The sequence below is a fragment of the Pelmatolapia mariae genome, linkage group LG15 (genome assembly GCF_036321145.2).
Source record: "Pelmatolapia mariae isolate MD_Pm_ZW linkage group LG15, Pm_UMD_F_2, whole genome shotgun sequence".
Taxonomy (NCBI): Eukaryota; Metazoa; Chordata; class Actinopteri; order Cichliformes; family Cichlidae; genus Pelmatolapia; species Pelmatolapia mariae.
Genome location: NC_086240.1, coordinates 14,176,118 through 14,195,054, shown reverse-complemented (window position 1 = coordinate 14,195,054; position 18,937 = coordinate 14,176,118). Strand labels below are relative to the sequence as shown.

The following is an 18,937-nucleotide window of genomic DNA, read 5'->3' as shown; positions in this document are numbered from 1 at the left end:
CTGATTTAAATGTCAAAGAATGAAAATGGGTTTTCAAGTAGGTTTTAAAAAGGTAGTGTGGGTGAGGTCATAATGTGAAAGGGATTTTACAATCACTAAATTTAAAATCTTTGATTCAAGGTGTTTAACAAAAGTTTTAGATATTAGAAGAAGCTTAATCAGGCCTACTTGTTCTTGAGTGTAACCAGAGGTTTGCACCTTGTTGTAAGCACTCTGTGTTTCCATTCATGAAGGTGGTTCTTGACTTTGACAGTAATATGCCTAAACTCTCCAAAGTGTTCTTGACTTGCTTAGATGTTGTTTTTGTTTTAAGTTGTCTTAACCACGGAAATAATTCTGTCATCATCCACTCTAGTTGTCTTATGGCCTGTTAATGTTGCTAATCTGGTTAGTGCATTTACTCCTTTAAAGAAGGTATCAGATTTTTGATCGCCTTCCTTAAACTGACATCTCATTGGAATTCATACTAAAAGTTCCAGTGAACAGCTACTACATGCAAGTTCAACACTTCACATTGAATAACAACTGAACAGGCCTCACCTGGCTATAAAATTGCTTGAGCCTCTGAAAAAAGGGAAACTATGTATAAAAATGGGGGTAATTTCTGCATAGTTAACGCAATACTTTTGTTATCCCCAAGTCTGCACTTTAATCACATCCTGACAGTTTAATTTAAAAACCACTGTGGTGGTGTACAGAGGAAAGACCACAAAATAAGTCAATGCCCAAACAAGATATCAGATAGTTTAGAAAAAAATTATGAAGAAGAAAAAAAAAACTATTAGGATTAAATATGTGAAAAGAAAGTATGAAGAGAGCTGAATGAATGGCAGCTGGTAAAGGGTAAAGAAGCTCCTGTCCTAAGAGCTAAGTGCTTTCTGTCAGTCTAAGCTCCTGGACAGAGACGGAGCTGGTTGCCAAGGAGACACGCCACTTTCAAGCAGGACGACAGCTCTCACAAATCAGCCCATTCATTCCTGACGTGAGCGGCACCGATAACAGTGACGTGGGTGTACTATGAGCTCGTTTGTACTGTGTAGGGACTGTGTTGATCCTGCTGAGGGGAGCTTCATCCTTAGTCCCGCCCTGCGTTCTTCTCTCCTGGCAACACTCTTGATCTGGCTCCACAGGTTATCTCAGACATATACACTCTGAATATTATAGAGTCCACTGCTTAGCATGTTTGCACCAACTGTCCTGGCAGCATGTTCACCCCCCTCCCTTAGTGACAATGAAATCACAGAGACCATCTTCTTCCTCCCATTGGCTGGCAGGCTCCTTGGTGATGCCCTGTGATTGGGCATGCACAGCATGCACTCCTGGCCAATCGTTTTCACTGTATCCAAGAGACTGAAGCATGTAAGGCTATTTAAATCCAACCAGGGACTCACAAGATTGTTCAGATGTATATTTCACTGTGTAAAAAATAAAAAGCCAGGGGGAAAAGGTTTACGAGTGGATGAATGTGAAAATCCAGACAGTCCTGATTGGTGTTTAAAGTGGTCAGCCCATCTTAGACAGGTTAAAGAGACCCAGAGCGAAGCGCGAGTTGAATGAATGAACTTCGGCACCATGTACTCCTCCTGAACTCTGAATTTTCCTATGAATATTGATCAAATCCTTCTTCCACTCTGCTTCATTTGCAGTAAATGAAGCTTGGAGAGAGTGCGGGGATAGCTTGGCTAACTCGAATGGACTGAGGGAGTAAAGGCTGGAGGTCGCTTTCCCATGTACAACTCCAGTATGTGTCAGGAGGACAGCCAGTTATTGGTCTTTTATGGTGTGTTCAGGGACTCAACATTAAAGACCAACTTGCAGTGGACCACAAGTGTGAGTGAAACTCTTGCTGATGAACACCGCGTAAGTATGCGGCCATTTTAGGTCCTCCCATTTTTTATTTATTTATTTTCTGAAACGTCACGCTTTGTGTAACTACAAAATGGCGGAGGACTCTGACAATCTCGTTGACAGTAAAAACGAATCAAACTTAGCCAGAAGTGAATATTTTAACTTTTTTACACTGCAGAAGAAAATAATTTGTGGATATTGCTAATATATGATTGTTATTTATTCTATAATGAGCCAATGTTTTTTGTTTCTGTGTGTTTTTAAGCATTTTTTCTGGGATCAAACTTTGTAATGTTCAATAAAACTGAAATGAAGTTTTCTTTACACCATAAACTGTTCCTATTTAGTGTATACTGCTGTCAATCTGTGTCGCTGAGAGCAATAGGCTGAGAGAACAAGACATCTGGCTTACAGGATTATAGATGACCTGTGTGGCTTTTACATGAGTGAGAGGGGGAACTAAAACTATAACCACTGGCCTCTACTACAGCTCAGCCACAAAAACAGAAGAACTACAGACATCGGAGGTACCCAAATAGTGATCAGAGAACCAAATAAACTATTATTAGCGGAAAATAGCATAACAGTTTAGCTGTTTTTGACACTGTTACACTGTTGGTTGGAACTGCTATGCTTCACTTTGTGAAATCTTCTTTAGAGTGCAGCACCGATGACTTCTATTCTGTGCTGATTTGTAACAATTGCCAGCTTTATGAAATTATGGATACACAAAAAACAAATGTAGCAGAATTGTAGAAGCAGCTGAGATTCAGCTACCTGTAAAACATTTGTATAGTAATATGCAGTCATATGCTGCCATATGAAGAAATGCTTGCACTGCGCACTGTGAAAGTGTAGATATTGCAATCTGTGGGCTTTGGATATGTGATGGGTGTGTGATATGGTTTTAAAAATCTGTTTTCCTAATCAGTGTTTATATAGATTGGAATATCGGATAAGTTATAAATGCATAAATCAATATTTTTTAATGTAGTTAAATGGGAAAAAAAGAACAATGGTTATACATTTTTCAACACGAAGTGTCATCTTAGAGGCCTTTTATCTGGGAATTAAAAAGGACTGAAAATGCTCTTGATAGCAGAATAGGTTAAAAATAACACTAACAGCAAATGCTATTAAGAATACTAAGCAATACTGACACTCTTTTCATTCAAATGGCCAAACCATTTTTTAAAAGTGTAAGCTTTCTATTGTAGTTAAATAGTGTGGTTTATGTCCATCAGTATCTTGCTATATTAGTCAGTTCCCATTTGTGTGCCTCTGCATATTAATGTCCTCATTGTAGCAACTAAAATAAAGTGAAAATACATACAAGAATGTACAGGTCTTCTATCCAGGGCCAGAGCTTGCATCCACACAGCTTTCCCAGCTGCAACACCTGCATAAATAAAATACTTTTGATTGTTTTCAAGTTTCCTCTGTCATTAGTTAATTCACTGTAGTTATCAGTCCAATTATTGGCACGTGTTAAGTTAGGAAAACTTGTAACAACTGATGTATATATGTCCTCACATTTCTGAGTGAAACTCGTGTTTGCTTCAGTTTCCTTCCTAACATGCGCAGGCGCGTCACCGTGTCGCGAGGGAGAGAGAGAGAGAGAGAGAGAGAGACTCACTGGAGCTCGTGCACGTGATACCGTCAGGCTAGCTTGTTGTCAAAAACGAGAACAGTTTTAGCAAGTTTCAGGTATCGCTGGCTTTTTCTTTTGGCCGTGAAATCCCACTTTAAGGGCTCGACTGATGCTTTTCCCCACTGTTACCCCTAGAGGACCTTAAAGGGGGCTAACGGTAAGTGCTCCAGCTTTCTTCAATAAACGTTTAAGTAATGTTCAGGCTTTCATTCATAATAAATAACTCGGTTTTCTTGCTCTCACAGGGACAAATAAACAGTTTAGTATTCTTTGGTGAATGCTTAGGTTATTTTCTTTACAGGGTTTGTTGTTCAAGCTACCATAGCGGCACTTTGTCGCCATGGAGACGGAGCGTGAACGCGCAGAGGAACTTCTAGCTCAGGGCTTGTCTTTAGGTTCAGGGAAAGGTTATCTTAAAGTTAATTACTTATAATTTATTTGTAAATATATTAATATATATATATAGTCTACCACAGAAAACTAAACAAAACCAAAAACTCTACTTTAGTACTTTCCTGGTTCCATCTGCACTTCTGATAGCGGTTTTGTCTGCTATTAGGCTACTTCAGTATACTCTTAAGGTATGTCTTACAGATTACTTACCTTTAATCCTGCGGTTTACAATTACTTCATCAAATTTCACTTTAGATTGCAGGTTTTTGTTCTGTTGTTTGCGATTCATCTGATAGTTCTAGCTACTAGGTGTGTACAGTTAAAGATTGGACACACAAAATAAATAGTCTAATAAAATATGATGAAGTGTTAATGATAATCTAGTTAAAGCTGATCATTTAGCTGAGCAGAAACAATTAGTGTGAATTTTGTAATTTAACAACAATTATAGTTTAGCTAATTAGGTGGCTTAAAATTAGTTCCTCTTAAGCTCTTAAGTTTTTCTTTTCTCCATTTAGTTTTTTTATGTATAAGTGAAAGTGTTTCAGTTTATCAGCACGGGCCAGTTTTCATGGGAATCATTTATTTTATTCTGATGTTTTTATTAATTCACCAATTAACCGATTCATTTATAAAATAACAGGGAGCTTAATTTATAATAACAATAATCCAGTAAGGAGGATCCTTGTGCTGTGGTAATTACTGCTTTTGCTGTTGATGCTTTACATTTTGTCTCCATACTTTTACTGAAGTGAGACTGAATACAGGGCTTTAGGGTGATTTTGCATTGCTTCTTTTACACCTACTGTTCATTTTAAGGTAACATGTACCTCTGGGTATCCATTAGTGATACACCCTGTATCTATACATATAATGACATTATTTAATCATCAGTGAACTTTCTTGACACATGTCAGTTAGGCCTATATGGCCTCTACAGAGACGAAACATGAGATCTGCAGCCCCTTGATGCCCCGGCGCAACGCTTTGAGGAAAACGTGTGCAGAGATAGTAAATGAGGTCAGACAGTCCCTACGAGTTCAGTCCACTCACCGGCCATTTACTCCCAGAGATGGACATAGACAACTTTTTGGGAGCGCCTCTATTCGTGACAACAGACCACCTTCTGTTTTTAGGTTAGTCAGAAATGGCACTTCTGTGAAGATCTAAAATAAACTGTGGTTCCGATGAAAGTAATCGTTTGTTTTTGTTGGGGTCTTTTTTTACTCTGTAGCCTTCATGCTCAAAGTTTTGATGCTTCAGACTCCAGGCCAGGTTCAGGGACTCGTCTCTCTCCTTTGGATCATGTATGTTCTTATCACACATAAACACACAATATGCATTGTAGTCTAAGCAGGAAGGTTATCCCAGAATAAGGGTCAATTTTCAGTATGTACACTTCTAATCTTCAGTGGATAAATAAACTTGTAATCTTGGAGCAAAGCAGTAAATTGGATAATAGGCCAGTACACCTCTGTGCACCACCTAAATATGCTAAATATGCTAATTAAATAGCATTTAAGTTTTAAAAAACAAATGCAAAGGAAGCAATAAATGCAATGAAATTTCTCTGCTTATAAAAGTGCTGATGTCTCAAGTAAATTTTTCCTCTGGCTAATACTCAGCGCTTGATGTTTGTGCTTTGCCAGAAGCCAAAGTTTTCAGTCCCCTGTGATGTTGACGATCCATTCAAAGCCTTACCCAAACCTCCTACTAGCCCAGTGAAACCGCGTAGGGGGCTGGCAGGGGCAGGAGTACGAGCACGCCTCCTCAGACCTGGATCTCTCACCAGGTTACCGCCTTTAGAAGGACACCGAAATGGTAAAGAAGGGGGGAAAAGATGTTAATGAAGCTCAACTTACGGTACAAGAGATCGCAGTAAAAAAAAAAAGCACCCTTACTGTGCTTACTATGAAATGCTAGTAACCCAGTTTATTAGGAACTGTTTAATATGTACGAGATAAATAAAAAAACAACAACAACACATCATTCATTTTCCTCCGTGTCCTGCATAGACACGAGTGCTGAAGCAGTTTTCTGAAAGGGGAATGAATGGAGCCATTCACATGCTGACATTTTACCTGATTTACATTCTCTGTGGTGGGGCTTGGTAAAAAGCATAATATACGCCTGCTGTTTTGAGTGGAAAATGACTACTCACTCTCAAACCTTTCCCTACAAAACTGCTCAGCTATTTAGAGCAGTAAAACAGATAATGGAGACTGACTAAGCCCTTTATCTGTATACATTTACTGTATATGTGCACTGTGTTAATGTGTATGAATAGAGACTTGTACTTTTACCTAATGAAGGAAATAGAAACGTTGCTATAAATAACTTCTTGCCACATCTTTTCCACGTGTTCAGTGAAAGAGCCACTGAATGCAGGCCCAGGACAAAAGCAGCTGTCAGCTAAGCAACTTTCCAGTACAGACCACACCGCAGGTTACAGTGGTCCTGTCAAACCCGGCCCTCACACAGCAGCAAGTGAAAGGTACGCTTTCTGTTCTTCTGTTTCACTTGGAAGAAACAGTATGTCCTTCGGTCTCCACCCTTCCACCCTCCCGATCTTTAACAGTAATGACAGTTCGACAATGAGTTTAAGATTTATTGACACGCAAGGGTGCAGGGGTAGCCATTACTACACTGAGCTGATTGGGCCTCCCTTTTTTTGCTTTTTGTCAAATCCTTCTCCCTCTCCTTGCTTTGTTTCCTCTCTTTCTTATATTGTCTTTGGGTTGTGGTTCATAAGTAAACCAGACTACTGGGCAGAGGATCAAAGCAGCAAATGCGTCAGTAAAGCTGATATGAGTATAGTTGTTTATTTTGTACCTAAATGCCCATCCCTGTAACTGTCAGTACATTTTTTTTTAAATTCTACAAGGACTAACTTTATCAGTATTTTTATGTTGCTGTAGGATATTTTGTATTTTACTTTTTTAAAAATTGTGATCTCTTGGAGAATACTTCTTCTGTTTGCAGAAAAATGTAAATGAGGCAATAAGTCAAAAGTAGGGACTATTACTTTTAAACTTGTCGTGAACTTATTCCGAAGTAAAAGGATTTTAAAACTATCGTCTGCTTGACCCACGGCCAACCATTGTTCATATGTTCAACTGTAGCCGAATAGCTGAAGTCAGTTAGACCAGCAGTGGGGTCACTAACAAATAGATAGAATGAATTCTTTAACTTCAGGCAAGCGACCCCTTTTAAACCCTCATATACATCACTGTACACCATATCTTGGTCAAGTCGAGCTTCTTCTTCCCATCGAAACTGTCTCTATCTGTCATTACTAGCAAATGTCAGCTTTTACATTTCCATAGTGCACAGAGGCTAAAAGCTCTGCTTTTTTTTGCCGACCTCATCAGCTGTGTGTCAGCACGAGGGGCATAACTCTGACCGTGAGGTCGGGGGCTGTCGTTACAATCCATTTGCCCATCGATTGGGTGGGGCAGTTGGGGCTGCTGAAGGGGGGTGAGCAGACCATAAAACACTTTTACAGGAAATCTGGGCCATGGCCTCAAGCTCAACCTCCTACCTAATACCAAGTTAACATGCTATGTTTGTATAACTTGTTGCTGACAAAGAGAAGTCCCAAGTGAGAAAACTGGGGTCACGTTATTATTACACAAAATGGGCTTGAAGACTTCCCCTTTTTGATTCTTTCTAGGTCAGAGTTTTTAAAGCACAGTTCTTTAGTGTTGCAAGGAACTGTATAAAAGAGACATTAGACAGAGGAGAACAATGAAAAATCACATAGAGCCAAGGCAGAAGCACACTGCAAGTGGAAATGGACGCAGCTGGACAGATTAATATGATGAGTTGGATGAGATATAAAGATAGGGGAGATTAGACATCCACTAGGTTCTTTTTCTCCAATAAGCCAGAGCTCTATAGCTCCAAATGGCTCTCTATTAGATTTGGGTGCCCATCTGGGCAAGACTGGCAGCAGCGTGTATTGTGACTGCAGTGCACTGGCCAGGCCTAAGACAGGGATGAGGTCATGTCTCCGAGAATGCCGAATCACACAAAGAGGCCTTATTATCGGGCTCTTAATCCTATCATACAGAGCTAAAGCCCCCTGACATTCACTGTAGCATACCCTAGCCAGCACTCCCTACTCCATATGCCCCGTGTGCCAGATTTTAACATTCATCAAATCACCAAGGTGAGTGTGCTATATTATAATGCCCCAAAACTGTATATTAATCAAAGAGCATCAAACAAGCTTCTTCTGAGGATTCTTCATTGAAATGAAAAGATAATAGCTGCCAAATCTCACATCTGTCACTTGTATGTAAAAGTTCAAAGAAATAACAAATCCTGAGAGTTAACCTGTGATATTACAGAAGCTTCAGTCCTTGTTTTTGTCTTCTACAGGAGTGGTTACACCTTTCAATGTTTTTAAAGCTGATTCCCTCTTTACATATTTGTGTGCTTTTTGCAGTAAATCTTACAGTTACAGAAAGTCATTAGGTATTAATTGGTCATAAGAAACGGCACCTGTCATGTAATATAGAATATACTGGAGCACTGAGTCATTATCTTTGAGTGTGGGTGGAACAGTGCAGAGTTTAAATGCAGACACTCAGATCTAAGAGTGACATGCAAGGGCGAGCCACAACACATAACACAGCATGACACTTGGGCGTGTTTTTGGGAGCACATTACGGTTATTGCAGAACAAATTGTAAGGTTTTGGAGACGGCTCGCAGTGACAAAGCATGAACACCTTTAACCAGACTGCCCACAAAGCTGAGATCTTAGTTCCTGTCTGTTGGGGATTGCAGTTGTGCATCCTGCAAAGCAGCACACCTCTAGACAAACAAAAAAAAATTAAAATTAAAAAGTGGTCACACAGCAACGTTCGGGTACACACATATCTGCATGGGTGCAAATGTACATGCACAGACACACAGATACAGTGAAGCAGCGGAGCCTATACACGTTTCAATCACTGTTGCAACAGTGACACCTAGTGCTTGTTGATGAAAATAGACCTTACGTTTTGTTCACAGGGTGTAAAATCAGCAAAACATAAATAAATAATAATAATAAATATATTTTATTTTTTAAGAGCCAGAGCCCCTAGAGCCTCTTCATTTTAACTCTTATTTGTGTATTTTATCTAAACCCTATATAGTCAGGCTCTTTGTGTGTTTTTCAGAATAGTGCAGAGTGATGTGGACTCAGGAGTAAGACCCAAAGACTGCAAAGGAGATAGCACAACAGGTTTGTTCACATCCACTAAATGAAGCTCACTGTCTTTTTTTGTATGGTGTTGTGCATAATAAACACAAATGGTACATTTTGTACAGCGTGTAAAAGTAGAAATGTACTTGGTTTCACTCAGGCACAACGTAGAGCAAAATTAGTACAAACAGATCTAAATAAGAAATCTCTCTGTTTACTCTTGAGCCCAGAAAGGTTTCACGTGCAACAGAAATAAACTTTGATTTGGGTGTTGTTGCTAAGGGCGCAAGTTTTACCATGACAGGCAGTCAGCCAATAGGTTAGAGAAGTTTTGGTTCGTGCAGCCGCAGCTTCCTGCATCACACCAAGCAAGGGTTATGCAAATATTCAGCAAGAAAAAAAAAAAACAGGCACACTGTGTGCAAGAGATTGCACAAGTTAACGTGCGCAAGCTCACATGCCCACATGCCGACAAATCAGAGGAAGTCTAGCTGTGGATGGTGACCTTTTCACTGTGGCATCAAACTTCCTGCTGTTATATTTTAAGACTGTGAACTTGTGAACTGTGGTTGTCGCTTTTGTTTTCTGAGGTGGTAATTGGCTAACTGCAATTCTTTCTGCACATTTCAGAGCCAGAGCGTGGAGACAACAAGGGCAACACAGAGGAGGATGCAGAGTCACTGATGTGGAATAATGTGATCGTTCCTCTCCTTCAGAAACTAGAGAGTGTGGCTGCAGGTATTGTGGCCAGTGTAATAAAGAAACCCCCGAAACACGGTCCAAATATAGAACATTCAAATGCATTCAAATCATCAAAATATTATATATAACCCTTTGGGCCTGAATGTTTCCAGAGCCAATCTAAAGTGGATTGTGGTTAAGGCACTTATTTTTATCTTTTTATTTGTGCTAACCTTCTCATATTCATACCTATTTCCTGTGTTTCAAGAGCACTTTTTATTTACAGCCAGCAGGCTGAAAACTAGATTTTTCAACACTGGCAGATAGTCATGCACAAAGTCTCACAAAATGAAAAAGTACTGTCATTTTAGCTGCCAAAGAAAGAAAGAGTAATATTATGCTTGGCATCCATACAGAATTGTCTTGCCTGCAACTGGAGTCTGACAGCCATAAAATGAAATCTATGGCTGTAAATATTTTAACATTTTACAAATTTAATGGAAAATTCATTTGGAAGATAAATATTAAATATTTATTGTACCAAGGGCCTTCTGGTGCATGCATAAAACACCTTTCAGATTCAGAAAGAGATATTCCAGTGAAGTGCTGAGTGTTAGACTGGGTTCAACCTTTTTTAGACATGGCCAGGCCCTGCTATTTATGCTGGGAAAACATTTATTTTACCTCGAAAACAAGGAAAAACTCCACCCTTTCTCTTCCTCCACTAAAGAGCACAGCTGCCTGTCGCTGAATTGTTCCCCTGCATATTACCAATGAAATCCAAAGCTGCTTCTTGCAAGAGGAAGGAAAATGTTCATTTTCTGCTGACCAAAGGATTATTGATTCGCAACCACACACGAACAGGAGAGCCTTTGTAATGTACAATATGAAAGACACAAAAAACATCTCTGATCTGTATTTGTACAAATACATGTTTGCCCTTATTGTGAGTTTTGCACATGCTGTCCTAAACTTGACTTTGTTTTTTTGAAATGTGTGTGCGCTGCCTGCAATGCAAGGTGGTTCCGAGGGCTCGGTTGACTGCCTGTGTGATTTGTGTGACCGTCTCCACGGCACGTTGGCAGAGGCGGACATGCTCGGTCGGCGCTGTAAGAAGAGGTCAGGGATACTTCGAACACTGTTCCGACTCATTGACCTCAACTATGCCCAGCTCAACATGCACATTGCCCAGCTGTGCCTTGCTGTGAGTCATCTGTGAGTTTGCAAGGTTGTCTGCGGGGGTGTGTGCATGTCAGCATGTCTGCTACTTATCTCTGTCACAAAGCACCCCCGCTATTTTATACAAAAAATTTTGTATTTTTCTCCCCAGCTGTGCGTCAGTGGAAACAACCTGCTCAACATCTGTAAACTCATCTTCCAGATCAGCCGCACTGAAAGCAACGACATCCTCTTCCAGAACAACTCAGTCATTGGTCAGGATGGAACAGTAGACAGCATAGTGGTTATCTATTCTGTAACTCTGGTCTGAAATTTTGTGAACAAATACGACTGCATGTCTTATAGATGCATGAATCTCCATATAGGGAAGATAACATCAAATGTTTTCTGTGTCTAGATTCATTGCTGAGGATGCTAAGCAATGAACATGTGTCTGCATCTGGAGAAGCAATCCTATATTGTGTTGGAACTTTGAAATTTCTCTCTGGAAACGCTGAAATCCTCAGAATATTGCTGGATAAAAACTTCATATGTGTGGCACAGAAACTCATCCAGAAACTCTGCATAGTTGAAGAAACCAACCTCCCCATAGCAGGCCACATCCTTGTACAGGTACCAATTAAAAAGCATCAAATTTTTGTTTCATATATATTTCTCCTTAAAACCAAGATGTTAAACCATATCAGTAAAAAATTTACCAGTTTTTTGACTGATGCAGATTTTTCCACTATCAAATGTTTTGGTTAATGTCTGGTATTTAAGCTGCCCCATGAGAATAGTATTCTGTGCTGCACAAGTAGCAGCCTGCTTGACTGCACTGAAAATTATTGCTGCCAACCACAGAAACTGGCCCAAGTAAACAAACTGTCAACCCGTTCTTCATTTCATATCTAACATGACTCATTGATGAAGGCGAAATAAGCACACAATGACTTTCAGGGTAGTTTCGGTACTGCTGTTTACTTGACTGTTTCCCTCTTATCATAGAATGATTTATTTTCGCACTTCAGTTCAACTCTTAAGTAAAGACCGTACGATGTTCTTTGGAAAACCCCAACAAACAAACGACCCTCTTTGAGCGAGTACTTAGTGACGGTGGGAATGAAAAACTCCCTTTTAACAGGAAGAAACCTCCTGCAGAGCAAGGCTCGAGGAGGGACAGCCATCTGTTGTGGCCGGTTGGGGGGATGGAGTGAAAAGAAGTGAGTGGAGAGGAAGTGCTCAGTGCACTGCAGGAAGTCCTGTCCTGTCCTGAAGTCCTGTGATCTTACTCTTGTTGCAGCGTTTTGGATCAATTGAAGGCTTTTCACTGAACTTTCAGCACAACCTGATCATTATGAATTACAATAGTCCAATCTAAAAGTAGTGTTAGTTAGTGTTTCAGCTTCACTCACTCTGAAGCAGGATGTTTCTAATTTTAGAGATATTGCACAGATGAAAGAAAACAGTCCCATATATTGTTCAGTGTGTGCAGTGAAGGATATCCTGATCAGCAGTGGGCAGTTTCCAGTTGCTATGTTGTACACCATGATGAACAGGCCAGCGTCACAAACTCTGGCCTTATTACAAACCATTAATGTACTAGGTGTATTTTTCTTTGCTAAGCTACACTGGACTCTTTTCTGTCTTTTCACCTCTGTAGCTGACAACGATCCTGAGGAATCTTGCCGACCTCTCTGATTCCCGTCCACTGTTTGTTTCATTCTCCATACTACCAGCGCTTTGCCAAGTGCTGCAGCAACACTGTGAAGATCAGGATGTCTGCATGAACATTTCCAGAATTTACAGGTATCGAAAATCCACAGATCCATTTCTGTTTTTTTAATTAAATCACACTTTAAGGTCCCTGTTAGTTTCCCCTTTACTCTTTTTTCTATTCCATAATTTCGCATGATGTTAGATCAGTAACACAAGATTTTTCGGCATTATGTAGCATGTAGAGGTGGTTCGACGTATGGTTTTCTAACTACACCTATGGAAAAATATGACACATCACCCTCTCTTATGTTTGATGTCCTGTTTGACTTGCGTTCACTTATCAGAGTTTTAACTGTCCAGTACTGTGAATAACTACAAGATTAAAAATACAGAATCATAATCTATGTGAACTTGCTCACCTAAATCATTCTTACTACATACACAGAGGTGGAACCTCAGGAAAGTACATAGATTTTTAGGACATATGATAAAAAAACATGCTCATGGGTGGAGTTAAACTCATTGGTCACTTCATTAAGTGCATCTGTCCAGCTGCTTGTTAACATAAATATCGAATCAATCACATGACAGCAACTCAGTGTGTCTTAATCATATATACCTCCTTAAGTGCACAATGTCACAAAGCTGAAAGCATCAAAATGGTTTCTTGAACAAGCAAAGTGTACCTAATAAAGTGTCCAGTGAGTGGATATACACTGTATATAATGGTAACTGCAAATCTACTTTGGAATAAGTGCTCTGTGATATTTTGACAACCTTTTGAAAGGTCGTAGAGGATAATACAGACTAAATACTCTCTGATCTTCATACCAACACCAAACTGAAGCAATCAAGCACAATTTGCATCCCCATCTTTCTCTTTCTGTAACCCCAGCCTCATCAGTTTATCAATATGTGATAAGAATAATTCATGAAGTCTAAAATAAAGAAAATTAGCTTTTTAAAAATGTGTTTTCTCGTGATAATGAAAATATTCAGCTCAGATTTATCAATGCATTTTCCATGTTGATTTAATGTCACCATATTTAGTCACCCTAGCAGGGCAGTGAGTTGAGTGGAGTGGTCTATGGTATTTTTTGTCCCCTCTCACCCTCAGTAAACTTTCTTCATATTCTGAGTGCCGCCTCGCTCTGGCTCAGACCCCCGACTGCTACCAGCTATTTTTAGAGCTGTTGAGCAAACATCACCAAAAACAGGTGAGTCCACAAGCCTCCTCTGTGTTCTTGTGTGTGCTCGAGACTTTTCAGAATTAAAGAGAGGTGTTCTTCTTGTTTGTAAGCATGTCTATGTGGGGGGTTTTTTACACTAAGTTACTTATGCACCTTTACTGGACTGTTTACTTGTTTTATATGAATTGTTTATTACTATAAAAATTTCTCCTCTGCTGTGTGTTTGATTAGATATTTAATCAACCAGATGAGTATGCAAAAAGACATGAAAATGGAGGAGAGAAGGAAAGATTGAATAGGCACAGAAGAAGAAGTGATTCAGAAGTGGAAGGGAAGCTAGACTAGGGAAGGAAGGAAGAGAATATGGAGGGAAGAGGAGAGGATGAATGTGGGACTTTGGCAACTAGACTCGACTCACAAGTGCTTCTCATTTCATTTGGAATAAACTGACACCCACAGATACAAACACACACGCATAAACATAAACACACTGGATAGCAAAACATGTAATAAACATCCTGGGACACCACGTCCCGTCCTCATATCAGGGTCGGTACACGTTAATGGGAGACACGAGTGCGCTCTCACCTGCTCTGTAGGGTGTGACGTAGTTGTTTTCCATAAGCATGGTAACTCATTGACAAAATATTGTGTAATCGCAGTCAAACCAATCTACACAACTCTAAACTCTGAGTGACACAGGTGCTCGTGCTGCATGACAGGAGAGGCTTGCTTTCCTGTAGGTGGTGTCACACACAATCAGCCTCCTTCTGCTCTGGATAGTCGAATATAAATGTACTAATCAAACATTGCTGATAGAGAATCAGGTGGTTAGAATAAAGATTAGTGGCCTTTATTAAAAAAGCCAAACCTTTACAGTGTCAGTTTAGACAGTTAAACATTTCCTTGTCACTTTCTTTTTTACCTAAGCAAACATCTAATAAATTTAAATCCATAAACTGATGTTTCGCCACCGATCTCCACCACTTGTTCGCAGGATCTTGTCATGCGCCTCCTCTTCACCCTCGGGAATCTCACGGCCAAAAGCGACGAGCCCCGACTGGAGCTCTTTCAGTGCGACGGCTGCATGCGCACGCTTCTCCTGCTGTATGACATCTACCAGCGAAAAGATGGGCCACCTCACACAGTCGTGCAGAAAGGTGCCTCTCCTCCCGTCAGACCACAGGTGGCTGACGACGTGCTGGTGAAGCTGGTCAGAGTGCTGGCGAATATGTGCATCCACCCCACCGTGGGTCCACCTATGGCCGCAGACACAGCCTGCATTCGGCTTCTGATGGAGACGCTTGGTGAGCACAAGGAAGGAGCAGCTTCATCTTCTTTAAGTCAGATCCTTTATTAGGTTAAAGAAGATGAAACAGTCAGCAGGCTTAACAGTGGCCTGTTTTTTCATGGTACGCAACGAAAGCAGCATGTAAACATCTGAAGTCTGATAGGTTTAAATATAGCGGTTTAGTGCACCTTAAGTACCTACGAGGTACACAACCACTTCCCTTGTGCTGGGAACAAGACATGACTTTTGTCAAAAACACAAAAACACACTCCATATCTGTCTGTTCATTCCATCATTCAGTTTCCTCTCAGTACTTTCTGTTTGCTGTGCAGCACATCCTCTTTCGGTTTACCTGTTTTTTTTTCTTCTTCTTTTTCTTTTTTCTTTTTTTAAGGCTGACAGAAGAAGCGCTTCACTGCATGAGCAGGATGTTCTGTGACATCTCACAGCCGACTCGGTTTGCGTGTGTGAATATCTCCCATGTGGTTAGATGGTTTCAGGACAGGTTGAACTGATACATGGGTGGGCGTTAAGCTCTGTATTCTCTGCTGCCTGCCTCCTACACAGTCAAATTTTCACAAACAACACAGAGGTCAAACTAGTGAAAAATAGGTGGGAACATTATTAGATCGAGGGGCACATCAGGTAAGGGAGACTGTGGAGAGAAGCAACTGAAGGCAGAAACAAAAAATTACTGAGAGGGGAAGACAAAATCTGAGCTGAGAATGAAAGAGCAGATTGGGCTGATTGATGTCCTGTTTTGATAAAGATCGCGACGGGTCGAGGCGCTCGACATTAAAGAGTTTTTGAGGGTACAAAGCGGCGCTTCCAGTCAGAACCAGAAACCATCTTCCGAGTGACGCAGGAGACGGTTGACAGCGCAACCGCAATATTCACGATTTATGACCGAGCACAAGACATCTGCTGCTATATCGGGAGCAGGCCTTGTTTTCAGGCTGCTCGTGGTGTCATGGCTGGTTGCACCCGGTCACTTTGACCTATGTGTGCCAGCTCACGATCAAACCAACTGTAGGAGGCCAAAATTAACTACAGATAGCAGCTATTTTTAATCATAATGTCACTGTCACATTAGTTCAGCAGAGCTAAAGGCAAAACTCACAGGCTGGTCACTTTAGTTCTGCAGATATTTTTTCATATTTAAACTGTGGAAGTAGATTTTAAAGTTGTGTTCCTGATGGCAGATGCACAAAATAATTTAATGTTACACATTTTTGTGTCTTTGTGTGTGTGTGTGTGTGTGTGTGTGTGTGTGTGTGTGTGTGTGTGTGTGTGTGTGTGTGTGTGTGTGTGTGTGTGTGTGTCGGGGGGTTGGTGCCACAGAGCTGAGGACAGTGGAGGAGAGCGAGGAGCTGCTAGTCAATGTGGCCGCTGCCATCAACAACCTGTCCTTCTACCATAAAGAGACTTCTGCCATCAAACACAATCAGCTCCATATTGCAAAGCGTAAGGCCGGCAAGCCAAGAGAGGACAAAATAGATAGATTTTTTTTTTAAGTTCCAACTCTTTCTTTTTCTTTGCTCCACAGTGATGTTGAAGTTGCTGCTCAGCTCTAGTACAGGAGCCATGCTCGAGGCCGTTCGCGTCTATGGAAACCTGTCGCATTACGAGGACGTTCGGAACTTCATCATGCGAAACAAAGGTGCATGAAAATGCAGTTTTCATACTCTCGCAGGTAGAGCAGAGACAGTGAGCCTAAGTTTACTGCAGGAAACCCTCTTTAACACTCAGGCACACATCCTAGATGCAGGACCCAGCTCTGCATATGATTATGTCATGTTTAGGCTACACTTATCTGCAAGGCCAGAAACAGTCAGCATGCCCACTGAACTCTGGTGATAGCGGCTCTCTTATCTTTGCCTCTCCTTGTCTTGGTGCACTCCCTCACTCACGCTGCCATCTTCCTCCCTCCTAAGTGCACCAGTTTGTGGTAACACTGCTCGACTCAAAGAGCAACGAGATGTGCTTTGCAGCCTGCGGGGTCCTCACCAACCTGGCTCTGGATCCTCCCAGCAGGGTCTGTCTCACGGTGGAGGGGGCTTCTGCCAAGTAAGGATGAAAGCATGCTGTGATCATCATCACTGTGCATCACTAGAGTCACTATTATACTGCTAATTATTGAATTCAACATGTCAGACTAGGTGGTCAGATTACCTGTTAATTCCAAAGGGCTTAAAAAAGCAAGCATAAAAGAAGAAAGACGTTATTTATTTAAGGTTTATTTATGAAAAATATTACTAACTTTATGTACACAGAAGGCATCCTCCTTGGGATTTTGTTTTTTTGGGGGAGGGGGTGGGATGTGGGGGTTTCTGGTCTTTAACTGACGAACAACTCCACAGCTACAAATAAGATGTTCCTGATTATCTAGCTTTCATGTTTATCCTTGTCAGATTCATCCAAACATACAGATGTGTAAATTTGGATTTATGAGGCTGTGGTGCAGTTCTTCACGCTTTCCTAAGCGAGCACCGCTCCAACTTTTTATTTCCCCTTTATACCCACCCTTTATCCTCTTTTTAGATAAAGGGCCAGTGAAGTGGAGTTCACAAACCTCTAGGTCATGTGAATCCGCTTAGTAAAAGTCATATGATGTGTGTCTCTGTGTGTGTGCGTGTGATCAGGCTGGTGGACTGTCTGAGAGACTTTGGACTGGGTGATTGGCAGCTGGCGGGCCAGATTTGCCAGGCCGTGTGGAACCTGACTGGTGGCAGCTCAGAGAAAGTATTATACACCAAGGAGAGAGAATCTCTGCTGGAGATCCTCACTGCATACTTAGGTTGGTGTTAGTAAAGATTCACACATAAGGAGAGAATGTGTGTCCCTCCTTTTGCATAAGAAGGGAGGGACACACTGGAAACATGTCCGATTCACACCAGAGGCCCTCATGGGGAAGGGAGGGCTACACGTATCCCCACCTTCCCCTCTCACACTCTTGTCTTTGCAAATTCCTTAGATGAGGAGGAGGCTCTGAAGTGGACAGACAACGAGGACTTGAAAGACTTCCACAGAGCATGCTGGGAGTTAGAGTTCCTACCTGTCGCTCAAAAACTGATGAAGATGCTCCAGTCTGCAGATCTGACAGCCTGAGAGAGTCGGGCGTGGAGTTTTGTGTCAGCAAAAACTGAATTTATACTTTTACAATCAAACACGCCACCACTTGCAGCTTTGTATAGCTGGCTGTAAAGTTTTGTAGTTTCCTTCATGTGCAGAAAACAAGCGTGACCAGAGCTGAAATGAGCTCAGCCGACTCCTGCACTGTAATCCTCTAAATATGCTGAATATGCTCCACATAGCCGTCATGTTTTCCACCAAGGGTGAAGTTACAGCCAGTAAAGTTTAAAGGCTGCAGATCAGACAGGCAAATATGAAACACTTATACTGTAAATGCATAAAATGTCTCAGGTTTTAATTTTATCTAATCATACAGGTAATAATCCAGGATATAGCAAGCAGGCTTAATCTAAACTGTAAAGAAAAAAAAAAAAAAAAAAAGTGGTGTGTGGATGTGATATTTGTTGAGCCCTTTATACTTTGGAACATGTATGGACACATATTTGCATATCATCCACTTTCAGTTCCACAAACCTTTTAGGGTTTATCACGCACAAGAATAATTTCAAAACACCTCTTTGCACGCTCATATGACTGGCTTTGCACTGTATTGTACAGTACATAATGTTTTATGTTGTTTTAAAAAACAACAGATGACCGACCTGGAATTTACCTCATGTGTAAATCTTTTATCGTTTGTGGATTGTGTGGCATTTGAACTTGTACTTAATAAAAAGC

General features: G+C 40.9%; 1 protein-coding gene across 2 annotated transcripts; it reads left to right on the top strand.

The window, feature by feature from the left end:
- The first annotated feature begins 1,545 nt into the window (after window positions 1–1,545).
- On the top strand, window positions 1,546–18,905 carry armc2 (armadillo repeat containing 2). 2 transcript variants are annotated; one of them, XM_063496109.1, is made up of 18 exons: window positions 1,546–1,860; window positions 4,810–5,028; window positions 5,127–5,199; window positions 5,542–5,713; window positions 6,260–6,386; window positions 9,063–9,127; window positions 9,719–9,826; window positions 10,789–10,973; window positions 11,100–11,202; window positions 11,346–11,560; window positions 12,591–12,736; window positions 13,764–13,863; window positions 14,834–15,143; window positions 16,469–16,591; window positions 16,674–16,787; window positions 17,062–17,194; window positions 17,770–17,924; window positions 18,102–18,905. In XM_063496109.1, exons 2-18 carry the CDS (start codon window positions 4,820–4,822, stop codon window positions 18,233–18,235), a joined length of 2,472 nt encoding a protein of 823 aa, XP_063352179.1. In that variant the 5' UTR covers window positions 1,546–1,860; window positions 4,810–4,819; the 3' UTR covers window positions 18,236–18,905. The 2 variants fall into 2 exon arrangements, with proteins under 2 accessions (XP_063352179.1, XP_063352178.1); XM_063496108.1 differs by lacking the exon at window positions 1,546–1,860 and adding an exon at window positions 3,466–3,656.
- Window positions 18,906–18,937: the final 32 nt, after the last annotated feature.